This window comes from Caretta caretta, chromosome 17 (assembly GCF_965140235.1).
Source record: "Caretta caretta isolate rCarCar2 chromosome 17, rCarCar1.hap1, whole genome shotgun sequence".
NCBI lineage: Eukaryota > Metazoa > Chordata > Testudines > Cheloniidae > Caretta > Caretta caretta.
The window spans coordinates 3,500,693-3,528,058 of record NC_134222.1 but is presented as its reverse complement, the minus strand read 5'-3'; the positions used below and the strand labels follow the sequence as shown (position 1 = coordinate 3,528,058).

The window sequence follows — 27,366 nt, the reverse complement described above, 5'->3', positions numbered from 1 at the left end:
AAATTACTTGTTAGTACCCTCTAAATCCGATGAATTTGAAAATTAAGACTGTGAATCAAAATTCTTATTTATCTGATTGGAAATCCAATTTATAAAATGACTATGATTAAAGCTTAAGGGTTCATTTTGAAGTGAATAAGAATTTTTAGTTAACTTTCTGTGAAATAGCAAACAAGCAATCCAAATTTTAAATGCTTAAAAATTAAAAAAAAAAAAAGGGGGGGGGCTTAAGATCAGTTTCCAATGTCTTATAGTAATTGCTGTGGCAGCCCCCCCCCCCCCAGACTTCTTTCCCTATATAGTAACTATTGATGGAGAGATAAAACATCATTCAAAACTTTTGTCTTAAAAAATCCAAAAGCATTTTTATTCCTGTGTGTGTATGTTAGATACCAGTGTTACTATCAGAGCACTGTTTTGCAAATTCCATTATAGGGAGTAACATCCTTTTTGGCCTTGCATGATGTCTGAAACAGCACTTCTTTAAAAAATGAAAGAGGTTAAACATCACTTTATCTCCATCCTGGAATCTCTTTGCATTTACATTATTCTTTCCTTCAGATGGCTCTAGTTTTGTATGGGGCAGCCATTCCTCTCCTGAACACTGAGGTCAGGGATATATTTCACTTATTCCAATCCCATCCCTTTAGGAGACAACACCCAAAAAACCTTGGTATGGACAACATCAGTTACTGAGGAACCAGCAATAACATTTTGCAAATACCACAGAGAAGTGCACAGTATAAGAACCTAGTTAAATAATTAAATCTGCAGGTTTTTTTTGCACTGATGAAACCCCTTCTCCTACCTCCTTAAAATTGGGCACATCTCCTATAAAGTCAAGAGCCACCGGACTAGTAGCAAACTCCTGTATGCACTTCTGAACTGAGCATCTCTTGTAAGGCAACATATCGAGCTCTGAGTTAGTGAAATACTGATAGTATATTAGTGTTTAATTCCATCACTTTTATTTTTGGAATTTAACAGGAACAGAAAATCTGTCAACGTTATGATCAACTGATGGAGGCATGGGAGAAGAAAGTAGACAGGATAGAAAATAATCCCCGCAGGAAAGCTAAAGAAAGTAAAACAAGAGAGTACTATGAGAAACAGTTCCCAGAAATCCGAAAGCAAAGAGAACAGCAAGAACGATTTCAAAGGTAATACCACACAACCTAAATATTCCTCTCAAATACTGTCACAATTTGTTTCTAAATTCTATCAAATACAAAATGTTTCAGCTTAATGGCAGTGGTGAGCTGGAACCAGTTCGCACTGGTTTGCGTGAACTGGTTGTTAAATTTTGAAGCCGGTTTAGACTACTCTTGTCTCTTACCACAACTCCCCATTCTGTTTTGTCAACAATGCTAGCCTCATTAGTTTGTTTGTTTGTTTGGCATCTTAGACTGCTCTACCTTCTTCCACCTTTTCCCTAGTTCCCTGTCATCTGCTCTTCAAATCCGTCGTCAAACCTCACTCCTGCCATGATACCTGTAAGAAATTGGCTAATTCATAATGGTTAGTTTGAAGGATAGATTGTACTAGTAAGAGTACTTGCATGAGGAAAGCTATTCACGTGCATAAGTATTTGCAGAAGTGGACCTTAATTTTGTAAATTATACACAGAGCTCCAGCTTTGCATGGGGAAATTTAATTTCAGGCCTAGAAGTCAATTTGTAGCTAATATTTTTCTGTCAGATGTCTGTATCATTCCTTTGTCTCATGACAATTGATGTTCACTAGACTAATGCACACAAAGGACAAAGATTACACGATTTTTCTTTTAATTAAATTCTTTTTATTAAGTGACTTGTGTAAAACTTGCCATATGTTTCATCTGTCAGGAAGCTGTGGTTACTGAAATACAGTGATGTAATTTAACTCCTTGCTGTTTAAGAGATATCTGGGTTAAGATTAAGAAAAATTGTACAAAAAGGACAATGTAAGATGAATACAATTCAAGTCACTTTTTTGGGGAGTATGACAGTTGTTCTATAGTACTTGTAGGCAGTGGGTTTAAATTTTTAAAAAATGCTTTAAAAATAGACCAAGTTGGTTTGGTATTTTCAATTGCACCTAAGTTCTCTATATATTAAAACAATTTCAAAAACTTAGACTTCAGAAAAATAGACTTAAATCTTCCAGCCCCATAAAGAATTCATCCCATCTTCTCTCCTAAACAATCTACTTTCATGACTTCAGAAAAAGCTTGCAGAAGCCAACAAGTCTTATAGTGTATTCTTGGGGTCCCCTGCTCTGAACTCCAATGGATCAAAGAGAGGACAGGGGAAAGCAAATTATTGCATTACTAAAGATAAAAATAGAAGCCTCTTATAGGTAGAGAGCTATTTTAAAAAATAAGATAAATACTATTTATACTTGGATTGTAAGTTCCTGGGGGCAGGGACTGTCTTTTGGTTATGTGTGTTAGTGTCTAGCATAATGAGATCCTTGCCTATGCTTGGGGTCTCTGAGTGTTACCTCAGTTAAGACCCAATTAGTATTTGGACCCAATTTAATACATTTGACTGGTTTCATTAATACTTTCAGGATGGAAAAGGCCCATTAGGATTTTTGTCCATCTTGCTGTTGGGGACAGGTGGTTCTCTGTTGCACATGTTCTAGTGACTTTAAAATATTGACACTATCAAAAAGTCCACTTTCTGGAGAGATTAGTGTGATGATTTTTAGTTGAGAGAGAACTGATTGGGAAATGGTCTGCAATTTATAACACCTCTTCAAATTAAAAATTACAGTATTTTTTCTTTACTAAAGTGAGCATTAGTGGTATCTTGTTTCGGTAATTAATTGATTAAATCTGTGCAAGGCAAATTTGAACATATTCCCAGGTGTCTCTTGTGAAATTGAAACTGTTTTGCAGAATGCATTGTTTAAGGACAAAACAGTTTCCATACCACTGCTATAACAATTCTAATACTTAACTATAAGTGTGTGTGTAAGGTGGGATTTTCAAAAGCATTCATCTTTGGCCTAACTGCTCCCACTGAAGTAAAGATAAAACTCCTCTGATTCTTGGAGTATTGACACCAGAAATTCTCCCGTGTGCCTTCTTGCTGAGCATGAGGCCTCCCAAGTCCACATCTAAAATTCATTAGCCATTTAAAAGTGCAGTGTGTAGCCTACATTGGGTATTCGGTGATGCTACTTTTCTAGTTACCTGTCTCCCAAATGAGCTGTATTTAAACTAATCTGAAATGTTTTCTCGTGTGAAATCTCAACTTATGGATCTCTTTCAAAAACTAGGGTTGGTCAAAGAGGGGCTGGCCTTTCAGCAACTATTGCTAGAAGCGAGCATGAGATTTCTGAAATAATTGATGGACTGTCTGAGCAAGAGGTGAGGCCATTGTTTCAATTTATCAATGCAGCAAATTATTTATTTGACCCTTCTACTGAGATGTTGATAATCCACTTTGGATATTCTTCCTTTATGAGCTTGTTTTAGATTAGTTCAAGATGCCCTTTGTGAGTTTTATCATGACCTGGATCTTTGCTCTCATGTATCTTCCTTTTAGGGGCTAGACTTCACCATCACACCTCTGCTGTGGTAGACCTAGGGTGTGAAACTTTCCTTTGACATCTGATTTCTCCTTACTTGTAAGAGACTCCTGAAAACCTTTCCTTTTAAAAGTCTTTGCTGTTATAACAGCTGTTAGTGATGTGTAGTACTATTCCTTCATCCCTTTCAGTTATGTGAATATTAATTGGGATGGCCACAACTTCTGGAGGAGAAAAAATAAAACTATGTGAAAGGATTAAGATGAATGGAGAGGGCTGAATCTGTGTACTGTATTGTATTGCCCATTAGAACCATTTAGTAAATAACATAGGAACCATAAACATTCATAGAAACTTATGTCTTATTTTGTCTATAGAACAACGAAAAACAAATGCGTCAGCTCTCTGTCATTCCTCCCATGATGTTTGATGCAGAACAAAGAAGAGTGAAGTTTATTAATATGAATGGTCTGATGGAGGACCCCATGAAGGTGTATAAAGACAGACAGTTCATGAATGTCTGGACAGACCATGAGAAGGAGATATTTAAGGAAAAGTAATTAGTCTTTTACCTTTGTTTTTATTACACTGCAGGTGACAGATGAATGTCGAAGTGTATAGTAAACATTAATAACAATATTAATTTTCAGCTCACTCCTGTTAAAAACTCACGTGATGATATTTTGTCAGGGAACCCAAGGCTCTCTGATTACTACAGCAGAATGTTCTGTGTGGATGGAATATCATGTAGCTTTAGACTTGTTCATGCATTTTCCTATTGGGTCAGGCATCAACCAGTTGCTTATTTCTGCTGCTTTTTGCTTTGTCTTTAGACATGAAACTTTGTAAAAGATGTTTTAATTTACTGAACAGATTAAAATAATTAAGCCAAGTAGTTGTAGTTTTTCACTATATTAACCTATAGCGTGATTTAATTTGAATATTCCTAAATCAGTAATGTGAAAACTATACACGTAGGTTAAACTAGCTTCTTTTTTGGAAATGAAAGAGTTCCTGATGGAACACAATTGTTTGCCAGACTTCTTTTTTTATGTGATTATATATAGTCAGAATTTAAAAATAATTTCTGATTTATAAAAGGTTTGTCCAACATCCCAAGAACTTTGGTCTAATTGCCTCCTACCTGGAAAGAAAGGTAAGACATTTTTAGAATGTAAACACTATGTAAGGTGTGGTCTCTTACTTTTCTAATGTAAGTCACTTTTCCGGCTAATATTTTCTCGGAATTAAAACTTCCAAAACCAAATCTCCTATTAGCTGCAAAGGCAGTAATTATATGTCAGCAGAAATAAAATGATGATGCAAAACAAATTGCATGTTAAACATCTAACAAAGCTCAATAGTGTTTACTTTCATGGATAAAAGAAAAAGAAAATGGCATTTTGCAATTTGTTTTGTTTGAAATAGGTAAGTTGCATTAACCGTTCGTCTCACTTTTTGGTTAGCAACAGAACTGACTCTGCCTGCTAGCATGCTCTCTCTAAGGTCCTGCATCTGCACCATTAAAGTTAGTGGTATTTCACTGAGAGCAGGGTCAGCCTTTAAGTCAGAGCTGAGATTCTGCGCAGCCTATGTAAGAAGTGATTCCCAATTTAGGACCAATCAAGATACTTTTGACAGAACATCTCAAATACTTATAGCTATTATGATAAATGGCGGCTTTCCCACTAGTAATTATATAATGTAGGTTAAATCATAAAGAATAAACTAGCTGCAGGGTATTATGAGTATACATGGGCTGAGGTTTAATGTTATAGGATAGCTGTTTTTTCCTGTTTGTATGCATTAATCCATTTAATTGCTGAACAAAATTCTAACACTTCTCTGAATCTAGTGACTAGAATAGTATAAATAGTTGAATGACATCATATTTAATGTATTTAATAGGGTTTGGCTTTTGAGTTACAGAAACTGATTTTTCCTCTCTCATTTTAGAATGTTCCAGACTGTGTTTTGTATTATTATTTGACCAAGAAAAATGAGAATTACAAAGCCCTTGTGCGAAGAAATTATGGCAAACGTAGAGGAAGAAACCAGGTATGTTACGTATGTTTCAGAGTGACTCTTTGAATGCACGTGTGAACCAAGTAAAATAATTAGAACTATCTTTTTGTGTATTGTTGAGTGGTCAAGCACATTGCGTAAGAAATTATGATTAAAAATAGGAAAACATAGTTTCTAAAATCCTACCATTTTTAGTCCTTTCTGAAATAAGAAATGGATTCCATAATTCTGGGTTTTCAAATAACTTTTATATAAAAGTATTGTCTTCATAAATCTTTGCTTTGCTCATTTGTGGCTTTCACTATGACAATTCATTTTGTTTGAGCACCCAACAATACAAATTGAGGTCAGATTTATTAGTAAATCATATGATGGAGCCAATAGAAATTAGGTCGGACATACGATGTTCATTGGAAAGTACATAACCACTTCACATGTCAATGTCTGTCAAAAAGCAGAAATTAATAGTGATAATTTTCTGGTGGTCAGGCTGAAAGTCAAACCGACGTTTTGTAGCAAGAAGAAAAATAGACCAGTTACATTAATACATGTAAATTAACCAATTTGCTGATTCAGGAAGAATTCACTTGGAAGTACTGGAATTATTTAAAGAGGAAGAAAGTAATGTATTATGAGAAATACTTAGTAGGCTGCCAGAGTTAACATGGAAATTGGAAAGTGATGTAAAGAAAATTGAAGAGACTTAAAATTTTTGTTGGAAAATGGGAGCCGGGGGAGAGGAGAACACTATATTGGATGTGGGACAAGTCCATTTCAGAAGAGCAGAGAATATATTTAGCTGAAAAGCATTTTGAAAAGTATCAAGAGAGGAAGCAAAATGTGTTGGCATAGGCAGGGTACTAAAGAAAGCATGGTCTACAGATAAAATAAATAGTCAAAGAACTGTAAAATAAATAGTCAAAGACTGCATGAATGGCAAAGATTGAAACGTTTGAATCCTTAAACTGATACTGACAACCAGAAATGATAGTGGACAAAACTCCTTGACAAAATATGAAACACTTTATGGAAACTGAAGTTCAATTTTGTCAGCTTCTCAGTGTCTTTTTTAGACAGATGAAATTATAGAACTATTGTGGTTGGAAGACCCCAGGTCTCAGTCTTTAGTTTGTCTCAGAAATGAGTAGTCTGCAGAAATCAGTCACATCCTGGTAACATTACTGAAAAGGAAGAATTGGTGAGACTTTGAAGTAGTGTGGCTGCACAGATCTGGGGAGATTTAGCTGCCAATAGGAGACACAAAACTGTTGATAGCAGTTTAGCCAATCATTGATAGTTAAGGCAGATTTTGTAGTGACATACTGCAAGAAACCTGCCCTCTCACACCATCCTGTAGTACTGTGCCCTTGTGCCCAGAGCATTTAACTATTCCTGGAATGGCTAATCCAGAGGTGTTCTAACTCATTCTTGTATTGAAATACATTAGTGTCGTGTAAGGTAGATAAGAATCCATGCAGTAAAATTCTGTTAAATTTTAAATTGGCATATTGACTTGGACAAACTTTTTGAATGAAGGAAAGAGGGAAGGAATTCTCTTGCTGAGAGAGTTAATCTAATTAATGATTAACATCAAGTACTCGTGCATTAAAACAGATTGGAACACACCCGCTGAAAACATGCTCCAACATGCCTATTAAAATGGGCAACACTTCATAGGTCTGTCCTCACTATTGTGGTGAAGCTGTTTAAATTAAATTCCTGATAGTATCCTTGGGGTAAAAAAATGGCCATCTCACAGGAGGTTTTTTCCTCTCTTGCCACAGTGGCCACACATCTCAAGAGTAGGCAGGGGGAATCAACAGATCTTTGATCAGAGCTAAGCACTCTGTAACAAATCATTGACTACTAAATCAGGAGATTGTGTTGAGATATTTACATACTTTGCCAGCTCTTCTCTGAAAACATTAACCATTGTGGATATTTTGTTACAAACTGTATTGAAGTCCATCACTGTGTGACTTATGATGGCTTCAGATTCTGAGAACTCCAAGTGGGGAGTATTGACTTGTTTAAAATAAGTCAGATTTTCTCAAAATGTATGCAGTCACCATGAAAATAAAGCCCAGAAAATGCCTTTGGCTGGTTTCTCAGACCAATATACAAGCTACTTGGAAATGCTGGATTGTGCTACCTTTACTGGTGTTGAGTATGCTTTTGCTATGCAAATAGTTCCAATGGAAGTTGTTTGGACTGTTTGGTGAGTAAGATACTACTGAGTGTGATGAAGCATAAGACAACGTAGGCTCAAGTTTTGAGGTACTCAAGGGATAACAAAAATTTCCTTAGTAACAATGTTAAATATCTTAGATTATTAGAACTAGGAGAATGTAAAATCCTAATTTACTGTTACTTTTGCACTGTTTATGGTTTGAAACTTTTTCAACATGAACAATGAAAATACACAAGACAGGTTAACTTACATTCTCATTCTCATGTACTAATATTGACTACTACCAATAAGTAGTTATTACTCAGGTTGGTAAGCAAAATTGTCTGAGTCTACTGATACCAGCTTACAATGTCGCAGAGCTGGAGGAATTTTTATACACTTTATATCAGCAATCTGCTCCTGATTATGATTAATATTTAGACATGACTTGCATTTAAAAAAACGAGACCGTTTTTGATCTTATTTTTTTGTTGCTCTATAACACTTAAGTCTTCAGAACTATCAAAGTGCATTTGAGCATGAGGGTGGGGTATATGCTGTTTCATCCTAAAGTCAGTAGTGGTTTAGTTCTTGTGTACAGTGTTTAATGTGTCACTATTATTATAGTCAGGACCTGCTATTTGCAGGGTAACTCACTGTAACCTTTTTAAACTGTCACTGATTTGAATAAGAGAAACTTTACAACCCAATTTTGCTAAGCTCATATTCTGTGTTCAAGCATGTAACTGGCTTTTAATTTTAAAACTTTTTTTTATGGTGAAACAATCTGTGGTATAGAGGGCAACATGAAAGTTCATAAACCAGATCTTGTACGTTTAATGTCTTTTAGCTCTGACCCATTGCCTAAATATCTGATTAAAATACATAACTTGCCTCCTAGTAATGGTCCCTTAAAAGTAACTACTCTGTATTGTGCAGTAGTCAGTTTGAAAACTTGTGTAGATACACCAAAGTAATATTAAAAAATGTCAAAGTAAATAGGCGTATTGTAGACCTAGTTGTCAAATTTTAACTTTTGGTTTTAAAACCCTTTTTGAAGTATGCAGGAACCAAGACCTGTCAGAACTAGGAAATTTTACTTACACTGCTTTTGCTCCTTTAAAGTTGTACAAGTTAAATATGGTTAAACAAAACTCCGCTCTGGCAGATTCTGGCCCTCATTCTGTGACGATTGACTTGTAGTTCCATGGAAGGCACTGGGACTATTTGTGTGAGTCCAGTTAAATACTGCCTAATTCTTAGAAATGAGGGCCTTAGTTTGCCAGCTGTCAGCCCAGATTAAATATTATGGACAAGTTATAAACATCAGAATTATGGGAAACTGTTAGTGAGCCTTATATATACATGAAGCGGCAAGAACACGTTGGTATCTGAATCATGGTATATATGAACAATGCTAAAATATATTTTAGATTTTTCTGTTGAATCCTATCTTGCTCAGCTCTGAACTGTGTTGCTTTCTTTTAAAATGTGTTAATAGTTAGTAAACCAATTTGTAGTAAGGATTTCTGTTTATAGAGTAAATTACAGAAAATTATGTTACAGAACTGTCAAATACCTGTACTTATGCGTATAGTTATTGTGGTTATTAATATTTCTTTAGCCATAACTGCAATGTAGACACTTGTATTCTCTAGCAATTGAAAGCCTTGAGAAATCATGTTATTTTGTTTGCCTGGAGCCTTTGTTTTATGGGTGTAAATGTAATTATTTTTCACCTTTTGGAAAAAATGATTGCTATTGGGCTATAATACCTGAAACAACATGATGAACACACTAAACATCATTGGGCGTCACTTTTTCAGCCCAACGGAGGGTGATATCTTTAACTGTAAATGAAAAACTACTCATGAGTACCCATTAAAAGATTAGAGCGAATAGGAGACCCTTCTCCTCTATTAATTGACCTTATCCTTTCCAGCTCCCCAGCAAGGTAGTGGGGTTTAGGATGCACTCCAGGATCTTTTTGTACTGGCAATAGAGTAACTTCAAAAGAAGCATCCCAGCATACAGGGTCATAGAAGTTAAAAGCGAGGCAAATAGTGCAGTGAAACAGATAGCAAGTGCAGGCAGGATACAATTCTCCAGTAGAGGGCATAAAGCTGTTACACTGGCACCGCTATTACTCATGGTTATGATTTAAAAACCTAAATATTTTCTTAGCCAGTATAGTTGCGACCATTTAAACTTGGCCAACATCAGCACAGGTCTCAAAACGTATGTTTATTTTGAAGGCCCTGAGTATTGGATTATGGCATATGAAGTTCTTAAGAAATGTGGAGTTTATTGTATTGTAAGAGATGTTTCTGTTTAAAGTAAATCTAGAAGGGGAAAGACTTCTAATAAAGATACAATTTAAACTTCTCTAACAGACTCCATGGGGAGGTAACATGTCAAGTGTCTGTCTTGTAGCATGTGTATAAGTTTTTTTTAAAATAAGGGAAATCTGTTTTTTACTTCAGAATAGAAAGTGGCATGGATGCAAATGCAAAGTCTGGTTGCAAACTGCCAACTAGTGGGAAGGGATATTCTGATAGTCAAGTCTCAAAATTTAGTCTGCTCTTAAAAAAGGATGCTCACCAGAGAACTTCCAGTTTATCACTATGTGAATTCTGAGATATACTGGAAACCCAGAAGTAACAGCTATCAAGGCACAGCAACAAACAGTTTCTGTTTATGATTTGCACACGTGTAGGAAGAGGAAGAGCAGCAGTACATTAACCACTTCAGAATGAAACAAGAGAGGGTCTAGTTGCTTGTATTTCAGAACACCATCCAATGGTTTATGATTGTTTGTTTGGTTGCACCTGCAGTTTTTGAAGAAAAATTATCAACTGAGAGGGAAATAATAATCATCTTATTACAGATCCTTCTGCAAATTGGCCATTGATGGGTGTAATGTGTATATCTATAATTTAGATGGACTGAATAAAGTCTGCTTTAGTAGAAAAGCAGAAGATTAATTTGAGTGGATAGCAGTATTTTTAAGGCTGTCTTGGAATGAAATTTGAAAGGGGGCTGGAGAGAAATGCTAGTCAATAATTTGGAAATGTATACTTTTCCATAGTATAGCTGCATTGTCAGCATAAACTAATGTCTGTGGACCAACCCATATGTCTTTGCAGCAGGTGGTACAGTCCAGTGATTTGACCAGACAGAAACTTGCTGTATTTCTGTGACAGCCAATCAAGCACAGCTCAGTGGGGATTACCTTGAGTAACCCCTGTGAGATTAGAAGCTTGCACGTGAGATGGGCAACTCTTCTGTAGGCAGTTTAAGTGGCAGGATGACAAAGTTTCCTGGAATAAACACGTTGCTGGGTCAGCCAGCCCATGCTAAGGAGCTATTGATGGTGCTGTAGGCTTTGTGCTTTTGAGTTTTATTTTGCATTAGAGCCCGACCCCTGTGCTGTGGATAGTAAGAGTTTTAATCAACAGATGAATGTGCAGGTACGTCGTTGACTGAGGCTTCAGCTGTTTAAGGTTTGTGTTTTAACCTGCCTTTGCCCTATAGAGGATTGCATGCTAGAAAAATTCACTGTGGAAAAACAGATTTAAACCTGTAATTGACAATGTGCTGTGTTAAATGAGGCAGGTAAAAGCAATTGGGGGGTGTTCTGGTGATCCAGCTATTTTTTCAGGCAAATTATATACAAAATCCAGATTTTTGCTGAAGCTGCGGTTCATCTAAACTTTGCTTCTCATACTGTCCTGTCTAGCAAAATCAAAAAACATTTACCTCAGCATGTCTCCCTGACATGTTAAAGGAATACTTGAGAGAACCAACTAGTACCAATATTGAGATGTTAATACTTTGCAGGAAGATTCTAAATAATAGTTTGCTATTAATATCTACGCCAGTTCATATTTTTAAAAAGTCAAAAGCATTTTAGTTTTTAAAAATATATTCAGGGTGACTTCCAACCTTAATTTGGTAATGTACCAATGACACCTGCTGCCACTGCTATACGAAGGAGCTTTTTAGCATTTATGCAGCCTATTATCAGGAGTTTTTCAGTGGACTAGATAAAATTTAATCCTGTTAACGCACAGCATGTAAGCTCCTAGGAAAAAACCTCCCGGAACTCTCTCCTTATCCTTCTGTTAATTCTGAGATACTGTTAAGGCATTTAATAGTTACCAAAATTCTTGTTTCTGTCTTGCTCTATATTTAGACATCCAGCAACACACATTGATTTAGTATTAAGGGCCTTCCTTAAAACCCCACTAGCAAAAATCATGCTGACCCTGTGTTGCATCTACGCATTACAGCACACTGACTTTGTTCAAAGACTTCGGCAAAACATAGGTAAATTGTTCCTTGCACTCAAGAGAAAAATCCCCGAAGAGTTTAATGTTTAAGCATGTTTTGCAGTTAAAGTATATCTGGGAGTCTGATTTTAATCCGCACAAGCAAGGAATTTTGAACTGACTACCGTGCTTTATAGGTATCTGGGTGTTTGGGGTCTAGGGAGGGGAGTGTGTGATTGCTGAGCTGTACATGACTTATATTAGCCAAAGCCGCATGTTTATCCCCTTTGTCTTTCTCCAGTGTGTACACCTATGCTTGCTTCCCCCTTCTTGGCTCTGTTTGACACTTCACCTTTTTCTTCATTCTCAAGTCCCTTCTCAGGACCCCCTTTTGAGGAGGCTCTTGAACTATACTCATGTATATGCAATACATAATGTGTATAGAAATACAATACTACCTTCAAGACTCGTGAATTACTCAAGCCTATATTGGATTATTCCCCTTCCATTTGTTACTTCCTCCTGTTATGTGAATTTAGGGCTGAATCATCATGTTAGAAGGGGCAGCAAGGATCATTTAGTGTAACCCCCAGTTAGATCATGGAGTTACTCCCTTTGTAGTTTCACTAATTAGATATGACTACACATAAAATTAAGCATATATACAATAGCAAATGTTTGCGGAATTGTAAACTCTTAGGGGAAAAGATTTAGTCTTCGGGTTTTTTTATAGTGCCATGCATGTTTGAATGTTCTCTCAGTGATAATATTTGATTTGTGTGGTGCACTACTTAAGTGCAAACAGAAAGAGAGAGTTGGTTTTAGCCTTCAATGAATTTTCCAGGGTTTTAAACAGACTAACAGACTTCTTATTGTTTGTGTATGTATAATGTGCACACTTACAATACCTGCACCCAGACTTTGGTTTACATTTACAAGCTACCCCCTATAATTTCTTTTTTGGAATGCTTAGTTTATAGAAATTGACTGATTAAAGCAAGCATTCTTACCATATTTGCTATTTGCTTACAGAAATTTTTCCTGCATTAATCAATAATTATGAGCATGTTTTCCAAACGATACCATATGTAGTGACTTAATTGTAGGCTCTGTGTTACTCACATGCCATCTCATGCATTTTTGATACTGTTTTAAAAATATTTTGATGTTGTCAAAGGGAAGAATCTTTGAGGATCTGAGATCAGGTTTCTCACACTGGAGTACTGCCCAGACTGCAACTTAGATTGCAAGCCCTTGGGGGTGGGAACAGTCTTTATGGAGTTGACTAGTTGTACAGCACATAGTATAATGGGACCCTGATTGGGATCTCTTGGTGCTATCGCAATACTGCTAATACATAATATTCAGTAGGAATTGCCATACTGGATTGCACAATTCATCTAGCTAAGTGTCTGGATAGTAACTAAGCATTGCTTCAGAAGAAGGTGAACTACCCCCACGCTGCACCTAATAAATAATAGTAATATAATAATAATTGTACAATGCTGTGCACTGAGAGCAAGGGAATTTCTTCCTGATCATCACATGCTTACAACCCTCAAGCGTGAAGCTTAATTGCTCGTATAATTACATGAATTGTGTAGATACAAATGCTAAAATTTAATGAAATATGTACATTTATGTGCTGCAGTATATAAATGTAACATAAGTAAAATGCAAAGAAACCTCTGTCTCAGATTTTGCTTGGCTTTGCTTGACTCACGGCGCTCTCCTTTTTGAGAAAGTCCTGAGAGCACTCTGTAACAAAGGCAATAACACAGCAGGGAGCATAGGGACATAAAAGCTTATGCTTGTGAAGAAAATATTTTTACAGCCACCTTTAAAGATCCATCTCTTTTAATTTAGTATAAAATGTTTTTCTGTGAACACATCTTATACATTCTTCAGCCCATCTGGAAACAGTATGAGAAATTTGAGTTGGCAAATGTTAGATTACTCCTAATAACTAAGCCATGCAGGGAAGTTGAATGTTTTTTTGGGGGGGAAGAGGAGTAGGGATGGTGACACAAATTTCGTCCCACCATTTTCAGTTATAGATTCATAGGTAACATAGGTTTACAGGTAACAATGGAAATAGCTATGAGCGATATAATAGACATTAAAATAGTGTGTTTGAAAACAATAGGGAGGAAAAAATGAAAGTGCCTTTAAATATCTTCACTTCTATCAGACTACCAGTGGAATAATCCATCTGTCCAAACCTGTGATGACATAATAAATGTAAATAGATTTGAGCACTTGCTACTACCATGCTGGTTGCAGAGATTTGGACATGGACATCAAAGGTAAACTTGTAAAATATGAATGTAGATATCTTACATTACATCAAAATAACTGATGGTGTCATGTAAATGAAGAACAGTAAAAGTGATTCAGGTGGGTTTGAGTTGTACATACGATTTGAGCCAGTAAGAAACAAGTACAGTTTAGTTTCTATGAAGTGTTTTAGGGGCAGTAGCCCCATGAGAGTATTGAAACAGGATATTAAGTCTTCCCTGCTCAGTAAATGTCGACTATGGCTATATTTAAGAATTAGTACACAACAGATTCTTGCATGTGTGGTTGTAGGAAAAGGGCAACAAAGAGGATGCTGGTTATATCAAATGTATTACTGGTGGTTGAAGTTAATGGCATCATGCTACCTTGGCAGAAGCAGATACTTACCCAGGCTTCAAGACAAAGTTAAGGCTAGAACTGCCATTTAACTTAGGACTGCATAAATGTACTATTTTTAGCTGTTCTGTTCAGGGTCAGGGAGCCCATTTGTAATTACTCTGATATTTGCAAACTGTTTTTCTTTGTCAATGCCCACATGATTGTAAAACTGTATCTTTTGCTGTCATAGAGAAATATAGTAAAGAACTTCACAGTTCTAAACTATACCTTTCCTCCTCAACTGCTTAAACTACCATATGTACTCCTTCATTAGCCCGTTGGTTTGTAAGCCGACCCTCCCACCCCAAGATGGATAGGTAAAATAGTAAAAACTGTATGACCCTTTCATAAGCTGACCCTATATTTCAGGGATTGGCAAACTTTGGCTCCTGGCCCATCAGGGTAAGTCGCTGGCAGGTCAGGATGTTTTGTTTACTTGAAGCATCTGTAGGCATGGAGCCCGTCAGCTCCCTGGTGTAAGCCACTTCCTGCAGCTCTCATTGGCTGGGAGCAGCGAACCACGGCCACAGGAAGCTGAGGGGCTCCATGCCTACAGACACTCCAGGTAAACAAAACAGTGTATTGGATCCTCAATTCAATGATTTCATAGAGTTTAAAATCATCAAATTTTGGTGTAGACCCGTTTATAAGCCAACCCTCGCTCTTTGATGCATCATTTTTTTACCAAAAATATTCGGCTTATGAACGAGTATATATGCTAATCTAGTGAAATATGAAATTCCTAATGTAGTGCTTGATACTGCTGACTACCCTTAGGAGGGTTAGAGCTGTACATAATGTTCATGGTGGTAGATCTTCTGTTTCCAAGTTGTAAATGATCATGTATTACTATTTTAAAATAGAGCAAGTTAACATTGCTACTCTTGAAATATATTTTTCAAGATTTTTGGTTAGACATCTCCTGAATACTATTTTAAAACTTGTTTGTTACAGCTGTTAATTTTCAGGCTACATGTGTTGGGGACCCATAGTGGTGTTTTTAACATAACTCTCTTCCATATTATGTTATATTTGATACCGTGTATAGACTTGTTTATGAAGACAGCACAAAGAATAACTTGTGTACTGTGTCTTCACTATCACTGTACTTATTCTAGTGAGGAAGGCAGTACATCCATGGAATCTACAAAATAAAATGCAGTAAGTTCCCAAATAAAGGTTACTGAAAATCAGACAAAATGTAAGAGAAAAGAAGTTACTTATTGAGAGGGACTGAAGGAAACATTCAAAATGTGGTGGTTGAAACAAACTTCAAGGCTACAGGCAGATTGTTCCATGCCAACTGGTCTGCCAAACCACTTCTTTATGTTTTTAATTTGCAGATGTTCCTATTGCTGTAAAACCTCTGTAATCCAAGCCCAACTTCTAAATTGATGTGTAAATTGTGATGAAGATTCTAATGTAAAATCTTGGTAACTTCTTTTCAATAATATGGATGGTGTTAATACTATTACGAGAAAAATGCATATTCTTTACACAGTTAAGTGTTTTATATAGCCTTAGTGTGTCAATGGTTCATTTCAGCAGCAAATTGCACGTCCTTCACAAGAAGAAAAGGTAGAAGAAAAAGTAGAAGAGGAGAAAGCAGAAAAAACAGAGAAAAAAGAGGAAGAAAAGAAAGATGAAGAGGAAAAGGATGAGAAGGAGGAATCTAAGTGAGTATATGTAATGAGAATGAACTGTTTGACTTTTTTTTTTTCCCTAATGCAGTTGCTCTTTGCTAGTTTTTTGTTACTATTTATTTAGGGAATTGGTATTAAGTGAAAGCAATAAACCTGATGGTTGATTTCACTATAGAATTTCCGTATTTAGAGTTGAATTATTGCTGATTGCATAAATAATTGTTCTGTGGCATATCTGTTTCTCTCAGACTCTTTGGACCAATTCAGATCAATGGAAAACCCCTAAAGTTTGGATGGAATTTTTCTTGCCCTTCTGAAGTTTTTTGTGTTAACTTACAGTGTTTGCTGCTCGTGTATGCAGTGTTGCTGTAGCTGTGTAGGTTACAGTATATTAGCAAAACAATGTACTGTGAGGTAATATCTTTACACAGAACTCTTCAGTAGGTCTGGGAAATGTACTCAGGCGTGTGAGAGGTAAATACCAGGTGGAACAGATTGTTTAGCATAAATAGTTAATGCATTTCAAGGGACCATTCAAGGTGAAGTTCTGGTGCTTCTGTTTCTATATAAAAATGGACATTCTATTAAAGCCAATAAAAGGACATACCTGGTACCATCAGTAAGGAAATGGTAGATTTTTTTCTTTTGATTTTTAGTTAATAATGGAGTGTAGCTCCATTTGTTTTTAAATAAATTCTGATTTTTGGGGAAAAAATGAGGAGCCTATTTTACTGTTAAATTGCTTTACAAAGAATTACTCCTTCCATCGGTACTGAAAAACAAGCTTACACTTCGTTCTTATATCTGTGATTCAGTTTCACCAATACCTGCCTACGTAGTATATGCTTTATTAATGTCTGCGCTGAAGCTTTTCTTTTAACTTTTGTCTTCACTCCAGAGAGAACACCAAAGAGAAGGACAAAACAGAAATTGCACCAGAGGAAACAGAGCAGGCTACTCCTAGGGGACGAAAAACTGCCAACAGTCAAGGTCGTCGTAAGGGCAGGATCACCAGATCAATGACAAACGAAGCTGCAGCAGCAAATGCTGCTGCTGCTGCTACTGAAGAGCCACCACCACCTCTTCCTCCACCTCCAGAACCCTGTGAGTAGCATTTATGGAAAGTACTTTGGGATCCGTCTGGCAGAAAGGCACTTTGTCAATATGGGATCATTCTTTGCGAATACAACACATTTCCATTGTGGATACAGTGACATTTTTTTCAAGTCTAGTAATTTATTGACAAACAAGACATCAAGAAGTTTATCAAACTTCTAAAAATATGCATCGATATGAGTGAATGTTAAATAAAATCAGATCAGATCTTAAAACTATATAAGAGAACACCAGTAGTTGTCTTACGCAATAAGACTTATTATACAAAGACTAACCAATTTATTTGAGCATAAGCTTTCATGAGCTACATTCAGTGAATACATCCAATGAAGTGAGCTGTAGCTCACAAAAGCTTATGCTCAAATAAATTGGTTAGTCTCTAAGGTGCCACAAGTACTCCTTTTCTTTTTGCGAATACAGACTAACACGGCTGCTACTCTGAAACCTATACAAAGACTATTTTTCTCTTAGTTTGCAGGGTTAGTGCTAGATCCTGCAAATCACAGGCAGACCCCTGTATTAACATGGATCCTTTGCAGGACCTAGCCCTAGATGGTTACTAACAAGCAATTTAGGCCCAGAATTTGATTTATCTCAATATTTATTATCTGGAGTGGATCGCTGGTTGGTTTGTTTCTTAATCCATTATGTAGCTAAGGAATTTTCTGTAAAGTGTTATTTTGGTGGCATATACCAGTAGACCGTATACAGACTCTTGCTGCTGGCTGAGTTCCTAGAGGAGTGCACATTCCTACTGCCATAATCTGATGATGATGCAGAAAAAAGGAGGTAAACAAAACAGAGCCACGCTGGCTCCTGCAATAGAAATACAGAAAAATTATCAATGGAGAGGATTTTTAAAATAGTATTAAAGTAAGGTGACAGCTGTCAGCAAGGTTTCAGAGTAGCAGCTGTGTTAGTCTGTATCCGCAAAAAGAAAAGGAGGACTTATGGCACCTTAGAGACTAACAAATTTATTTGATCATAAGCTTTCGTGAGCTACAGCTCACTTCATTGAATGCATTCAGTGGAAAATACCTGTCAGCAAGTGGCACTGTTCTATTACTTGAGCTTTCTTTCCACTGGACTTCTCAAAGACTAACAGAGAAGTGGGTTTTTTACCCACAAAAGCTTATGCCCAAATAAACCTGTTAGTCTTTAAAGTGCCACCGGACTCCACATTAAAAACTTTTGAGTGGATTGACTACTTTTCTGCCCTATCCGTCTTCCAACCTTTGTTTTGCTGATTCCATTTCCTGCTAATGCTTTCTATATTATGCACAATGGCAGATAAAGCAAGGATAAATTGGGGGGGAGGATTCTAGTCTGTGAAGATGCTGAGCTGTCTGCAGTGGCTGAACATCATTCAGAACAATATTAAACGTGAGTGACATCAAATCCAGTGAAATAAAGCAGGAGGAGAATTGTTGATTGCATTGTGTCTCCTGATAGGGTGTTTTTTGTACTAGCATAGATTTTTTTTTTAAACTTTCATTCATTTTTCTTTGCTTATGATTGTTTGCCCAGATGAGTGTTGGAGACTGATATGCAGGAAATGAGTGTAGGAGAAGAGGCTTCAGCATGTTAAGTAATTAACTATTTCATTCTCTTCCAGAGGAGTCAGTGGAATAATTCCCTCCACAGAGGAACCCCTTAAATGCTTTAGAGCATTTGGGGCTGTGTGGTTTTTTTTTTTTTGTTTGTTTTTTCCACAGCATGCTGTGGTGTTTTGCAACCCCTTTCATTCTCTCAATTTGGTTTGTGTTCAATAGTGTGTCTGTTACAGCATGCAAATAGATTTATAATAGAAAAAGCCTGAGAGGCTCTATAAAATCCGTTCAGAGCCTTCACAATATTTTATATATAAATCCTTGCTGCCTGTCGTGTTGCAGAATATAATGAGCAGAATAAGACAATATGAAAAGTACAAAATTTCCTTTTAAGAGAAGTGTCCAGCTGCTTTCACTAAACTTGTCCGCTTTCCACAAATCAGTTGTGTGAAGTATATTACAATAGATGTAAGACTTAATTAACATCTTTTATATCTGAATCTCAGTACACTTTAAAAAATGGCTATGATCCCCATTTTATAAACTTTACTTGGGACATGGAAAAGAGGCACAGAACTCTTGTCACTTACTCCAGGTCACACAGCAAATCAAAAGTAGAGGTAGGGCTAGACTCAGGGTGTCCTAAAGCCCAGTGCCCTTTTCTCATGACTTAAATGTCTAAATTATGATTAGAAGGACAAAGCATATGGATAGATATACTGAGGGGAACTGTGAATAGTTGCATGTTTTTATTGCAGAAAGGAATATAACATGTTATCTGCCTTACAGTATGTATAGTTTTAGGCAAGAAACTGCTTCACTACGGACTGTAGAAGAGTCCTTAAGGAAGGGACCTTGCCTACTGTGTTTTTACATATTCTGTATACGTCTATAAAATCTATATGTACATCTAGAAAATATTAATGGCTAACGTGATTGTAGGGTATCATACATATGTAGCACTAAAATAAAATAGTGCTGAACATTTTTGCTTTTAAACCTTTAGACTCCAAGCACTTTTCAGAGGGTGGGATTTTGTATTTTGCGAAAGCAGTGAGGTAGCAGGGTCTAGTGAAATGATTGAGATGGCAGCCAGAACCTCTGGAATTAATTTCAGCTCTGCTACTGTCAGTGTACAGCCTTGGACAAATCAGTTAATCTTGCTGCCTTATTTCCTTACTTGTGAGATGGGACTAACCATCTTGCAGGGGTGATTTAAGTACTAGTTAGCATTTGCTACAGCACTTTGAAAAGGTAAGACGGTATAGAAGTGCTGGTTATATTTCCATTTCTTTATATTTCCGTCTTTCAACTCTCTTTAGCCTTTTAAGGCAAGCTGTGTGCTCTAGTGCCTGGGGGTCAGGAGAAGTGTTCTGTATCTGGTTCTTCTAGTGACCTGCAGTGTAATTCTGGACTAGTTACTTCACCTTCATGTGCTTCTGTTTCTCCCATGTATTAAATGGGGCTGGTTACATCCTCCTTGATTAAAAAAATAAAAACCAAAAAAACAAAACTTTGAGCTATACAGATAAGGGCTATATAGGAGCTAAGTATTTTACAGGAATGACTTTTTAAAAAAAAAAAATGAAATGCAAAGTCATTTGTTATCTTTGACTTTGACTGAGACTTTCAGCAGCCTACTTGTGCCAAGACCATACTTGGTTTTTCTCCTAGCATAACATTAACATGACACTTGGCAGAAATTGGAATTTGGAATATTTTCCAATGATTTTGTTTTTATTGATAACTTTAAGCATTCGCAAATAATTGTGTGGGTTCTGAGTTTTCTGTGGTATATTGGGTACCATGTATTGCGCAGGAACACTCGTTCAGCCTTCAAGGCTCTTTCAGAGATCGTGTCTGGACACTTTAACACGTGACAGTTTCCTGTTAGACCTCTCTATAACATGGCCTTGTGTGTAGCTGGACAATTTATAGTTCAAGAGTGTGGCGGACCAATGTGAACCTTGGGGCTTGAACACAGGACTGGGAATCAGAAACTCCCAACTTCTAATGATGGTTCTGGCATGGCTCTCACTTGCATTGTGGCCCAGGGCATGTCATTTAACATCTGTTTTTCCATCTATAAAATGGAAATAAGAATTTATTTGCTTATATCATTTGGATGTTGGGAGCATTGCTCAGTGTTTGAAGTAATTTTGGAGAGAATATTACATAAACATATTTTAGTGATTCCATGATGTGTAGCATGGGAAGTGAAATACTCCAGCATTTACAGATGTATGAGGAAAAAGGGGTTCCTACTTTGCATGAAAATCTTCAGATTAAAATCTGCCACCAAAATACTCTCTAAGAATCAAGAATTTAGATGTTGTCATTTTATCCCAAGTCCTGTCGGTGGACTGGCTCTTTTGTACAATCAGGCAGAACAGACAGTTATTTATGGCAACAAAAATTTTGACGGTTTTAGTGGGTGAATGCAGACGAACCTTTTAGAAATAGCCTGGCTTCTTAGAATATTTATTGTCCAGAATACTTTGCAGTAAAAACAAGCCACATGTTCACATATATAGTAAACTTCATTTTAAAATGGCTCAGACTCTGGTGTCAGTAGAATTAATCTGAGTTTAATTAGATTTTTAAAAATTCCACTTTTTCTGGTGGTTCAAAACAAGCTAGTCATTAGCATCTTGCTCTGAGAGCATGAAGATTCCTTTCCCACCCCTAGTTCGGTGTGATAGAAACTGACCGCCTCCCATGGTCCTGGGCAGCTTTCCCAAATAGCTTGAACAGGCCTTAATGTAAACAGATGAATAGATTAATGTGTGATTGGTGCTGAACGGGCATATCCTGGTCTTTTCTCTGTCTAATGGGACTCACCGTTTGCTATTTCAGCTTCTGCAGAGCCTGTGGAGACCTCTCGCTGGACAGAAGAAGAAATGGAAATTGCTAAAAAAGGTAATCCTTCTAAAGCTTTGGTTTCAGTTCTGGTTATTAATTAGTCTCTGCGGTGCTAATTTGAATTAATGAGGTGGGGGACTCACTTTCATTTTGCGTTTGAAAGGAGCTTTTTCTTAGAAGCAGATATCCACACAAAGCAAACCAATCTTCCAAACAAACATGCAGATTTAAATGTTTTTATTGGCTTTCCCAATCTGTTGGAAAAGCTATTTGATTTCAGTTTACAGCTATGGCCATCAACAGTCTGATAGAAAACGATTTTACAAAGTAGTCTCTATATAACAATGAAACTGATGTGAATGAAAATTTGCATCTGAAATTTGCACTAAGTAACACCTTCTTATAAGTCACATCAATACCCTTTCCATTAGATGAATTCTTTTATCTGAAATGTGAGTTTGCATTGTAACTTGGCAAGGAGATTGGCAAATTTTAATGTATTAAAACATTATTGTGCGTATAATTTGAACTCTGGCAAAGCTTAGTGATAGATATTAGCTTCAACAGGGAGTCAAATTTTAAATGAGTACAAGCAGACACTAGATAAATTTTTTTTTGCAAGAACTATTAATTCGCTTGGTTCTTTAGTGCTCTGTGCTAAAACATATCACAAGAATTTGTAGGCTTTGTTTTTCTCTAGTTATGGCTGAAAATGTTTGTACACCATATAGAAAGACTTCTAAATATACCATGCAAAAAAAATTTATTTTAGTATGTACACTTCCAAGTTTGGGACTTGAATTACTTTTAAGAATCAGGCTTGATGCTTTCTTTGCTTGCCCAGGTTTATAGGTGTTGCATAGCCCTCAAAGTAAAATAAAAATTGCTTCTATGCTACTGCCTAATACAAAACACATCCTGTTTCTACTTACTGCTTGCAAGTTATGTTCAAATTCTAAAAATAGAAAATGGGTGCTGTAAAAGTGTAAAGGACCCTTCGCAACAGTAGTATTCTGATTCAAGTGCAACTTGAATTGTACCTGATTCAAGTACCCCTAAACATGGATTTTAAAGGAAATATTACTGATATTTGTGCTCTGTGGTGTACGTTTTAAATAAAAACGTATCAGCATTTCAAAACAGTTTATTATTTCAGTCAAGTGGTGCTATTGTCTCTGCAGAGCTGTCACTTCAAGTATACTTCCTGGCGCAGGCCTGGTTTGGTGTAAAGCAGGACTGAAAAAAATGGCTTTCCTAGTAAAAGCACTGGAAATCTGTTCAGTTCTAGTTCTGCAACTAAAAAAAAAAAAAAATTCCCTTAATTACAAAGCTTCCTAATAAATTAAACTTTTTGATTTCCAAAGTTTTTTTTTAGCAAAATTTACGGTCATGTTTTGTGTAATCAGATCAAGAGAGTGGTCATTTAATCTTTTAAAACTATTATAACATACTTAAGTGAGTTTTTGTAATTTCAAAAGCAGAGATAAAGGCTAGAATAAATTTTATATTACATTGGAGCTCTCCTTTAATTTTTGTGTTTGTGTATATCTGTATGTATAGTAAAGATCACTTTCAAAGATCTTCTAGAGATTTTAGTCACTCTGTGTGCCTATTTTTTGCCAAGAATCCAGAGTCCAAGATTTTGAAAAAACTATCCAGTTTTTAGTCTTAGATATTTTCTTAGTGTATTTAGAAATAGTGCGGAGGTCATTAGCAGAGCAGCAGTATTCCAAATATTTATTTATAGTAGATTTTTAAGAAATGGGAGAGGTTAGTAGGGATTAGGTAATTTTTTTTGATGTGTATCTATCTTGTAGACAGAGCTACCACGGTCATCCTGATACTTATACTGGGGAGAATTTCTAGCTTTCAAAATCATATTTTACTGAGTACCTGCTTGTTTACTCTTTAATCTTGCCTTTCAGATGATACTTAAAAATTGTGAAATGGTAACTTAATTAAGAGAAAATATGCTTATATTATAAGATTAAGAACCTTTTTGAATTTCACAATCTGAAATACTTCATGATCTCGGTGTGAATTTCTTATCCTTTTTATTCTAGGTAGTGTGGTGTGGGATTTTTACACATTTTCTCAAATGTGCATAGTAGTAGTGGATGTGGGTTCAATAGTTTTATGTCCCAGAAAGAAAAGAAGTCGGTTATCCTAACAGGGCAGACCGCATGAGCCAGTAGATAGGATGCAGCACAGGGAGTAAAACCTGTGTTTTATTCCTGGCTCTGCCACTGCCTCTCTGTGACATTAGGTACAACCTCAACCTCTTGCTGCATTTCATTTTCAGTCTGGAAAAGAAGGCTAAAACTCACCTTCATAAAGAGCTTCTGGATGTATTGATGAGACACACAAAAATATATCTATACTATATTAAGATCTTGTTTTCTGCTTTGTCTCATTAGAGTCAAAACTATACCTGGCATGATTTTATGTAAAATACTAACATACGCAGTCCCCACTCTGCTTAGTAAAGCTATATTCTATGGATTGTAAAATAAATGCCTTAAATGATCACCTAGAAGTTTGCCTTCCTCCACTTGAGCAGCTATGAACTGGCTTCAGGTCATCCAAGTAATGTCACACATGTCTAAGATATCAGACTAAGATGATGGTGGAAGAAAGAGATGCTTGTTGAATTTTAAAAACTACTTAAGCAAGAAATATCTTCCTATGCAGTTTACAAAACCAAATCATTCTAGTTGCACAAGTATAGCAAGTTCCAGATGGTTGATACAACACTAAGTATTTCTTTTTGAGGGATGTTTAAGAAGAACATGTTAGACATGGCAGTATTGAGGCAGCATTTAAGCATTAATCTACTAGTAGTTTCATATTTCACCAGTGCCAAATGTTAAGGGGTTAGGTATATATTGTATAAGAAACTGCGTTTGAAAATCTAGATCGTAAAGGTTAACCAGGTGTTGTTGGAATGCAAGTACTGAAATGCAGTGCTTTGGTGGGGCATTGGTTGTCCTTATGTCGCTGATGACTGGTAGCTAGGGTAAACAAATGTTCGTGAAATTATTTTCCCAGAGAAACATGGTTTTAGGGGCAAGCATTGCTGTTGCCTCTCTTCCATTTATTCCAAACAGCCAATAGCCCCACACTGTAGATTTCAAGCCCTCAACTTTCCAGTCACACCTGAATTGTAGAATTTTTAAAGGTGAGGTTTATACTGGTGGCAGTTATGAAGTTTGATAAACTGATCAGTCTTTATCATCATGCAAGATGAAGAGTCATTTGATAATTTATGCCTATATAGATATAGAACAAAATAAGAAAATACAGTAGGACCTTGCTAATATACGCTGACTGCAGAACCAGTCTTAATTGTTAAGAGCCTGAACCAAACGAACTGAAGTCAATGGACTTCGTATCAGACCCTAAATGACCAATTGAGGAAACAAAATAGGGATTCTGCATCATAAAACGTAGCTTTTATGTACTTCATTACTTGCACAAAATATGATAGTAGCTACTGCAGTACTTAAGTCTTTATAACCTACCTTGTGCGTACGTTATAAGGGGAGCGGGTGTGCCATTACAAAGAGGGTTTCATTGTCCTTCTCGCAGCATGTAGCCAGAAATGGAATTCACTGCCACAGGAGGGTAGATAGACTCAGCTGAGACTCAATAACTTGTGATCAGTAGCCTGCTTAACTACAAATAGAAATAAGGATAATTAAATCTCATGCTTCAGTCTGACAGTTGATCACTGTAGGGGTTAGGAAGGAATCATTTGCCCTTGCGTCGTATTATACATTTACTCAAGCAAGGACATTATGAAGCTTTCACCTTCCTCTGATGCATCAGCACTGCCAAAGGAAACACTGGACTTGATAGACCAGTGGTGCGATCTGTCATGGGAAATTTTATGTAGTAGTACTTTATCTGTCATTTGCCAGGAAATTTGACTTTACTGTTTTCTTATGAAAGTTTAACAAAATAGGCTTAGTAGGATGTTATTTCAATAGTAGAAGGAAATGTGAAGTTTTCATAATATCAAAGTATTAAAAAAGAACATTTCTCTTGCGAAATGTTACTGTACCAGCTGATTACTACTTACCAAAAATAAAGTCTTTAAGCTGCACCATTCATGTTATCGTACTGGTGCTGCTACCGGTTTCTGGGGTGATGTCATCACAACAGCTGTTTGAGCATTGTCCTCTGGAGAGGCAACTGGGCCGACAGCTTTCTAACAGCACTAGTTAATTCTTGCTAAATACATTTTTAATTTACTTTTTCTATAGTAAGTCTGAAAACCTAGCTAATGAGCACATGGGAGGGAATGTGCTGACTGGTTCTGTTTCAGATGTTGGCAAAACTTTTGAATGGAATAGCTTCAGAGGCGCCCTGCTATGCTTTATGAAGTGCAGGGCTTTTCCATCTGTTGGGTGGGTTCATTATTGCAACAAGAGTCATTTTAAGGACAGTGTGATTTACCCCATTTTCTTGTGTCTGTGTTTAAGTCAGACCTTTTTAAAGTGGAATTTGTGTGTGGTTGAATTGATTTCTGGTTAGCCTGATTATTTATCATGGTAAATATTAAGCTTGCATTTTGTTTAAATAGGGTTAGTGGAACATGGTCGCAACTGGGCAGCAATAGCCAAAATGGTTGGAACTAAAAGTGAAGCTCAGTGTAAAAACTTCTACTTCAACTATAAAAGGAGACATAATCTGGACAACCTCCTTCAGCAGCACAAACAGAAAGTGAGTAAATCATACTGGATTAAATAATTTTTGGAGATAATTGGGTTTGGTCTAAAGTTAGGCCTTGAGGCTCACAATAGAAACTTCTTCAGCCTCCCATTTTGTTTCATTTCACCTGTTTTTGCTCTGTACCTTCTAGCACTTGGTGCCGCTTTTCATTGCCCGGGTAGATAGACGGTTTAGAGTTAGTAGTCACTTTAAATGTAAAGGTCAGTAGTAATATTATTTTGCATTTTTGGTGTAATACATTTCCTCCTGAGGAATTTCAAAGTGTTTTGCAAACTCACCTGTATAGAGGGGCTTCATCCACCAGTAATATCTTTGGACTGAAACATGTAGCTATTAAACAACACCAACAGTGCAAAACAGGTTAGGATAGCCAGTGGAACATCAGCAACTGAATGTTGCTGCATATATAGCCAAAGTAAAACACCAAGGATGGGATTTTCAAAAGCACAGTGCTGGCCTAATTTAAGTTAATATCAGCAGGAGTAGTTTGACTTAAGTGGTAGCAGAGTTAGGCCAGTGCTTACAGCCTTGGAAAATGAGTGGATTATGGCACAGTGACACTAGTTGGAGTTACGTATCTTAACAAGTGAAATAACTACTGGTTCTGCTTGTATCTGAAAGCTTTTGTGCATTTGACAATACTGTATTCCTCTTTGGCCCCCTGCAGTACTGCCTGAGTTAAAACAAGGTGTAAATCAGTGCAGAAAGAAACATCATTGCTAATTAGGGGGTTCTTTAACTTCTGAATCTGATATAAAGTGGAGAGAGAGTGCATTTAAAATTAATATATGGAAGTTTTCAAG

At 36.5% G+C, this 27,366-nt stretch overlaps 1 protein-coding gene across 13 annotated transcripts in view; it reads left to right on the top strand.

The window, feature by feature from the left end:
- Nucleotides 1–27,366, top strand: part of NCOR1 (nuclear receptor corepressor 1) — a 115,092-nt gene that overhangs the window by 45,575 nt on the left and 42,151 nt on the right. For 10 of the 13 annotated variants that reach the window (XM_048823628.2, XM_048823627.2, XM_075120946.1 and 7 more), the window contains 9 exons: nt 988–1,160; nt 3,265–3,355; nt 3,894–4,072; nt 4,618–4,672; nt 5,473–5,574; nt 16,204–16,334; nt 17,200–17,405; nt 21,824–21,886; nt 26,415–26,554. In XM_048823628.2, coding sequence (XP_048679585.1) covers nt 988–1,160; nt 3,265–3,355; nt 3,894–4,072; nt 4,618–4,672; nt 5,473–5,574; nt 16,204–16,334; nt 17,200–17,405; nt 21,824–21,886; nt 26,415–26,554 — 1,140 coding nt within the window. The remainder of the gene's footprint in view (nt 1–987; nt 1,161–3,264; nt 3,356–3,893; nt 4,073–4,617; nt 4,673–5,472; nt 5,575–16,203; nt 16,335–17,199; nt 17,406–21,823; nt 21,887–26,414; nt 26,555–27,366) is intronic. The other 3 variants (XM_048823629.2, XM_075120947.1, XM_075120943.1) reach the window with 1 other exon arrangement.